Here is a 7166-nt window from a genome sequence, read left to right on the forward strand (position 1 = left end):
GATATAGGGACCCTTGCTCACCCCCTTATTATTTGACCAGTGAGGAAACTGAAGCCCCAGCAGGGATGGGACCCGTCCAGGGTCCCACAGTGAGGCGGCAGAGGTGGGCCTGGAAGCCAGGCTTCCTCCACTGCACCCCAGTCCACCCCAGTTCCTTCTTGAGGGGACGTTTCAGGGCCCGGGGGCATTCGGTCAGTCCCCCCTCAGGCCACCACGAGACTCCCGAGCCCCTGCTCTGCTCTGGGGCCCGGTGGGAGCTGTTGAGGGAAATGGAGGCCCGGCCCCTGCTGTCCCCAAGCAGGCAGGTGACGGGAGAGTGTAGGGCAGGGGGACGCACGTGGGGTCCTGGGAAGGTTGGAACTCGCTCTCCATCCTCCTCCTCGCTTCGCAGGTGTTTCAGCGCCGGGAAGACGGCTCCGTGAACTTCTTCAGAGGCTGGGAGGCGTACCGGGATGGCTTCGGCAGGCTCACGGGCGAGCACTGGCTAGGTGAGGCTCCTGATGCCCGGCCCGCGGGGTGGCCTGCCCTCTCCCTGTGCACCACACCCCGTCACATCCAAGCCCCCTCCTCATGTGGATGCCGTCCGGGTCTCCCTGGTGCTACGTGCAGAGGGGATCCGTGCGTCCAGTGTGAAGGAGCTCCACGAGCATGAAACCAAAGGCGGTGCGCTCGCTGGTGGGGGGTGTCCCGCAGAGATGTGTGCTTTTCCTGCCGGGGACGCCCTGGGACTTGGTCGCTGTCCCGGCTCAGGCAGCTGTGGCCAGTGCAAGGGCACTGTTCCAGGTGCTGGAGGACCAGGACGACCCCAGTGCTGCCCTGCGCTTGGGGGTCAGCACTGCCCGATGCTGTGCTCTGGACACCGAGGGTGCATCTCCCGAAAGAGCGGCCAGTCGGTGCTCCTGGCCACAGCTCCCACGGTCCCGGGGCTGGCACGTATTCCTTGTCTGGCACAAAGTAAGGGCTCAATGAGCTTATGTTAATATTATTATTATCACTATTATTTACTTACTATTTATCTTTAAATTCACTCAGTGTTTTAAAATGTAAATATCTCACATAATTTCATTCTAAAGAATAACATCCATAAACATTGCAGGTCGGAGATCATGTATATATTTGGGAGGAAGCTGTGGCCTGAGGTCAGGTTTGGGATTTTTTTGGTTTGTTTGAAATATAATTCACTATTTTAAAGGGCACAATTCAGTGGTTTTTATTATCATTATTATTATTTTTAATTAATTTATTTATTTTTGGCTGTGTTGGGTCTTCGTTTCTGTGCGAGGGCCTTCTCTAGTTGTGGCAAGCGGGGGCCACTCTTCATCGCAGTGCGCAGGCCTCTCACCATCGTGGCTTCTCTTGTTGCGGGGCACAGGCTCCAGACGCGCAGGCTCAGTAGCTGTGGCTCACGGGCTTAGTTGCTCCGCGGCATGTGGGATCTTCCCAGACCAGGGCTCGAACCCATGTCCCCTGCATTAGCAGGCAGATTATCAACCACTGTGCCACCAGGGAAGCCCTATCATTATTTTTTTTGTCTTTTGGCCACGCTGCGCGGCATGTGGGATCTTAGTTCTGCAACCAGGAATGCCCCCTGCATTGGAAGCACGGAGTCTTAACCACTGGACTGCCAGAGAAGTCCCACTGGTTTTTAGTATATTCACAGAATTGTGCAACCGTTACCACTATCTAATTCCAGAACATTTTCTCCACCCCCGAAAGAAACCCTGTGCCCCTTTAGCAGTCATCTCCCATTTATTTTTTTTAAATTTATTTTTATTTATTTATTTTTTTGCGGTACGCGGGCCTCTCACCGCTGTGGCCTCTCCCGTTGCGGAGCACAGGCTCCGGACGCGCAGGCCCAGCGACCATGGCTCACGGGCCCAGCCGCTCCGCGGCATGTGGGATCCTCCCGGACCGGGGCACGAACCCGTGTCCCCTGCATCGGCAGGCGGACTCTCAACCACTGCGCCACCAGAGAAGCCCCCCATTGATATTTTTAACATAAAATGAACACATGTCATTGGAGCCACGTGCCCCCCCGCTCCCCCCACCCCCACCCCGAGCATCGTTCGAATGATCTTGAACACTTCACGGCATACCTCTCCCCCTTCAGCTTTCCTGGGCACGGATTTCGGGAACCTTTCCCAGCCAGGCAGGAGGGGAGGAGGGGAGAGCAAGGTGGAGGCATGTGGCTGGCCGGCAGCACTACCCAGGGGGCGCTGAGGGCCAAGGTCTGGGCTCCAGGGGGGGTCAGGAGGGTCCCAGGTCACCCAGGAGAAGGTGGGTCCCAGGGGCGGGATCCAGAGGCGTGCCCACTCTCCTGTGCACAGAGGCACCTGCTTTGCACTGTCATTTGCTTAATGTCTATCTCCCCCCCACCTGGAGTCCATGAGAGGGTCAGGACCCTCTCTGCCCTGACCTCCACTGTGTTCCCAGTGCCCAGGCGAGCACCAGCCACAGGAAAGGCCAGACACCCCAAGATGGACCTTGTGACCTCAGCCCCTACGTACCGCACTCCTGCTGTGCGCTCAGCCCATTTTATATACATCAGCCCTGACGCCACATGCCCACACAAGGGGGATGGAACTGCCGTGTCCTCTCCTTTTAGGGATGAAGATACTGAGGCCCAGACAGGTGGCAAGTAACCCAAGTCATAGGCTGGTGTGTGTGTGTGTGTGTGTGTGCACGCGCACGAGTTGGGGTCGGGGAAGCCCGAGCAGGATTCACACGCTGGAGTCCATCCAAGCTCTGAACCATACTCTGAACTGAGTGAACGAAAGCGGGGCAGGATGGGGGTCAGGGGAGAGAAGCTTCCAGGTGGGGAGTCCCTTCCCCGTCCCCTACACCCAGGTGGGTGTATAAAGATAGGGAGAAGTTGGCCGGGTGGGGACCCTGTTGCTCCAGCACCACCCGCCCCCTTGGAGCAGCACTGGTGCCTCTGCCACTCCTGGCATCTTAATTGAAATCTGTCGGCAGCCACCGGGTGTGGGAGAAGCATTTAAGCGGGGCCTTGATTGGCTCCTGACAGACAGGGAGCCCTGACGAGAATGTCAACTTGAACCCAGCCCTCGACTGCCCTGTGCTGTTCTCTGCTCTGCTTTTCCACACTCTCCTGTCACCTTCTCATCGTGTGTTTTGTCTTTTCTTATTGAGTTATGGGAGCTCTTTATATATTAAGGTTATTGATTCTTTGTCAGATACACATGATACATAGTTACTCCTGGTCATTTGTCTTTCAGCTGATTTTTTTTTTTTTTTTGGTAACATTATTGCTTATTTCCTAGAAGTTTTCAATTTTTATGTAGTCAATTCTGCTAGTCTTTTCCTTCATATCTTCTGAATTTTAGGCCCTGCTTTCCCCTCCTAGCTTTATATCAATAAAATTTTTTAAAATAGGAGTAGTTTTAAAATGCTTTTTCAGTGCTAGGTGGTAGGTCCAGGTCTGTTATCCATCTGGGAGTTCACTGGGGTGATGATGGGCATCTCAGTATTCTTCCACCAGTGTCTTCCTCCCCACTGTCTGTGATCTGAACTCTGACAGAGGATGGGGTTGGATCTTGGCTCACCCCCAGGGTTGTGAGCATCCTGGCAGATCAACAAGGGCTGGAGAAAAACCCAGAGAGTAAAGACTGAGGGAGGCAGAGGCAGGGAGGGAGGTGGCCTTCAGGGGGAGAAGGGTAGAGGTGAGGGAGACCAAATCCCAGAGGATCCCGGCCCTCCCTCAGGGCACCCTCATGGGCACTGGGACTGCGCACGGAGCCCTGATTCGCCCGGAGGAGTGGGGTGCTAAGGATGGGCACCAGCGACCACTCAGTGGTGGGGAAAGGAATCTTCCAGCATCCCCCCTGGGCTGCTCTCCCTCTTGCCCTATTCCTGGATCAGATTATTGGTCCTGGGCAAGAACTGAAGGAGATTTTTGAAAAGTCTTGGAGTATGTCCATCAACTTGTTAACAGTAGTTAATTCTAAATAATTGTTTACAAAAGATGATGAGTTGGGAAGATACATGTTCACTTCATTTCTTCACGTACGACTGGATTTTGTTCCTCTGTTTAAAGACCATGCGTTATTTTCATGATGATGATGTAAAGCAGTGTCCATTTTGAAAACATAAATAGAGTTCTAAAATTGGGGGAAAAATACCTTAAAAAAAAAAAGTACTGAATGAGAGCCCAGAGTCTGGGCAAGTCTGCCTGGGTTCAGATCCCAGCTCTGCCACTTACCAGCTGTGTGACCTGGGCCAGTTCCTTAACCTCTCGGTGCCTCATTTTCCTCACCTATAAACCAGGGATAATAATAGCACCTGCCTCACTGGATGCTGACAGGAGCAGCAAACACCTGGATAATGTGTGCAATGGGCCAGGCACTGTTCTAAGAGCCGTACAGGGACACTTTAATTAAACTGGACGCGTTTGAATCCCACCGGCTTCATTAATCCACGTGCAAGCGCTCATAGCGGTGTCTAGCACTTGTGAGTGCTGTCCAGGTGGGGCGGCAGCTGTTGTCAGTGTTGCCTATAGTCTGCCCTTTACAGCTTGGAAAGCCCTCTGGCCCTCCCTCCACGGGTGTGCAGCCTGGGGCCCAGAGAGGGACAGCAGCTTGCTGTGAGCCTCCAGCCCAGGGAGGAGCGAGAGAGGCAGGGAGACGAGGCCCTCATGCTCCCGAGGCCGGGTCCTCGGTGAGGAACGCGGGTGGATGCTCTGAGGTTCTGGCGGATCTGCTGTCTGTACGGCTGTTGCTCTTTTCATGGCTCCTTCTCCTTTGCCCTGGACCTGGACCCTGGACCAGAAGCTTTCCTCTGGGCCGGGTGGGGAGGGGACCGCACAGCCCTCACACCCTAGGGGCGTGCACACGCTGACCTGTGCAGGAAAGGAAAGTGGGGTGGGGTGGGGTGGGGGGGCGGCTGATGAAATGTCACTCGATGCTGATAACTTGTAAGGCATTTAATTAAATGCCCTCTTAATCAAGAGGTAATCAAACCGGCAGGGAAGCACCTTGAGTGTGAGTGGATGTGGGGAGGGGGAGGGGAGGGCCTGGTGTGAGACCCCCAAGGAGGGCGCAGGAGAACTGAGGAGGGGAGGGACGGGGGCTGGGGTGGGGTGGGGGAGGAAGGGGGACGGGGTGGTGAGGGGGCATCCAGAGCCCCAGAGACGGCAGCGGGCACGGTCTTCTGCCTCTCATCCACGAAGCCAGCATTTATTGAGCACCTGTTGTGCGCTGGACCCACCCTCAGATGCAGGGGTTCTACAGTGAGCGGGACAGTTGTGTTGCTCTCTCACGGAGCTTCTGCACGGGGGTGGGGGAAGGCTGACAAGGAAGCAGGCAGCCAGGACCAGAATGATGAACACTGATGGGGGCACCTGGGTTGGCAGAGGTCCTCAACCTCCACAGGAGGTCAGGCAGCCTTCCTGAGGAAGTGAGACCTGAAGATGAACAGAAGGTAGCCAGGTGAGGAGGAGGAGGACCAAGTGTCCCAGGCAGAGGGAACAGCATGCGCAAAGGCTCAGAGGCCAGGGAAGTGCATGTGAGTACCAGATCCCGTCCGGCTGGAGCCCAGAGTGTCAGAGAAGACGAAGGGGCCCTCACCCCCAATCCAGAAGAGTTTCCAGACTCTTCCTGACTCCTGCAGCCTTTCTACCAGCCTTCAGCTTAAAACATTTGGAAAGCACAGCCTGACTTAAAGCGAGCACAGAAAACATGAAACACGAAAAACTGTCAGTCCTGTTTCCTGCCAAACACAGGCCTGCAGGAAGAAGGAAGTAGCCCAGGACTGACAGCATACACTTGGTGGTGGTTGTCCCTTTCTGTCACCAGCCACGTGAGCTTAACTCTCGTCTCTCCTTGGCTCTCTCTGGGGAGGTCACTTGCTAGGCCCCCCCAACTTCTCCCACCATTCTCTCCCCTGTTCCAGGGCTCAAGAGGATCCACGCCCTGACCACACAGGCAGCCTACGAGTTACACGTGGACCTGGAGGACTTTGACAATGGCACAGCCTACGCCCACTATGGGAGATTTAGCGTGGGCTTGTTCTCCGTGGACCCCGAGGAAGACGGGTACCCGCTCACTGTGGCCGACTACTCGGGCACTGCAGGTGGGGCTGCGGGCTACAGCGGGGATGGGGAGGGGCAAGGGTAGCCTAGCAGTCTCCCCAGCTGGGAGGACAAAGGCGGTCTTTCCAGGCCAGGGGTCAGGATCAAGGCTTCTCACTGCCACCTCCCAGTCCCCACTGGTCCTCACACCAGCCACATGAAGCTTGCAGGGCCTCACCTGCAAAATCACCCATTTTGCAGATGAACAAAGTGAGCTCAGAGCCAGGAATCAGGACAGCTGGAGTCTGGGCTCTGCTGACCCCCTCTGGGCTGTGTCTCTCCTCTCAGGCCAAGGCAAGAAAGCAAGGAAAGGGAGTGTGTGACAAAGCTAGGAGGAGGGAGAGGCTGCCTAGACGCAGGGACAGCCTTAGGGACCACCAAGGCAGCACCGTGCGTGCTTGTGAGCTGCGTGGACACCGAGCGTGGCGGCGGGGCAGGTGTGCACGCACATGTGTGCACCAGTGTGCATATGGGGGGGCGCGCATGTCTGCATGTGTGCACGCACACATCCTGGACGCACGTCCAGGGGACTGCATTGTGTACGGGAAGCTGTGATGCATGCACGCCCCTGTGCCCCCGTGAGTACACACCTGTGTGTGCACCTGCGCAGGGGACTCCCTCCTGAAGCACAGCGGCATGAGGTTCACCACCAAGGACCGAGACACTGACCACTCGGAGAACAACTGCGCGGCCTTCTACCACGGCGCCTGGTGGTACCGCAACTGTCACACATCCAACCTTAACGGGCAGTACCTGCGCGGTGCGCATGCCTCCTACGCCGACGGCGTCGAGTGGTCCTCCTGGACCGGCTGGCAGTACTCACTCAAGTTCTCCGAGATGAAGATCCGGCCGGTCCGTGAGGACCGCTAGACGGGCGCGCTGCCCGTCCCCGCCCACCGCCCGTCCCCTCGCCATCCCCTCCACCCCCCACCCTGCCCGCCATCCCCACGCCCACCCCGAACTCCGCTCCTGCTCAGACGCCCGCCTGCCCGCACGTGACTAACCCGCGCTTGCGATGGAGAGCACTCCCTGAACCAGTGAGGCCACACGTCACCTTCACACTGTCCCCATCCCCAATTTG

At 56.6% G+C, this 7166-nt stretch overlaps 1 protein-coding gene across 1 annotated transcript in view; it reads left to right on the forward strand.

The window, feature by feature from the left end:
- The window catches only part of FIBCD1 (fibrinogen C domain containing 1), a gene marked incomplete at both ends in the record, with an annotated part of 30958 nt that extends 24003 nt beyond the window's left edge, over positions 1 to 6955 (forward strand). Inside the window, 3 exons of the mRNA XM_079706543.1 lie at positions 392 to 488; positions 5908 to 6087; positions 6696 to 6955. Coding sequence (XP_079562669.1) covers positions 392 to 488; positions 5908 to 6087; positions 6696 to 6955 — 537 coding nt within the window. The remainder of the gene's footprint in view (positions 1 to 391; positions 489 to 5907; positions 6088 to 6695) is intronic.
- Positions 6956 to 7166: the final 211 nt, after the last annotated feature.

Source organism: Hyperoodon ampullatus (genome assembly GCF_949752795.1).
Source record: "Hyperoodon ampullatus genome assembly, chromosome: 6".
Lineage (NCBI taxonomy): Eukaryota > Metazoa > Chordata > Mammalia > Artiodactyla > Ziphiidae > Hyperoodon > Hyperoodon ampullatus.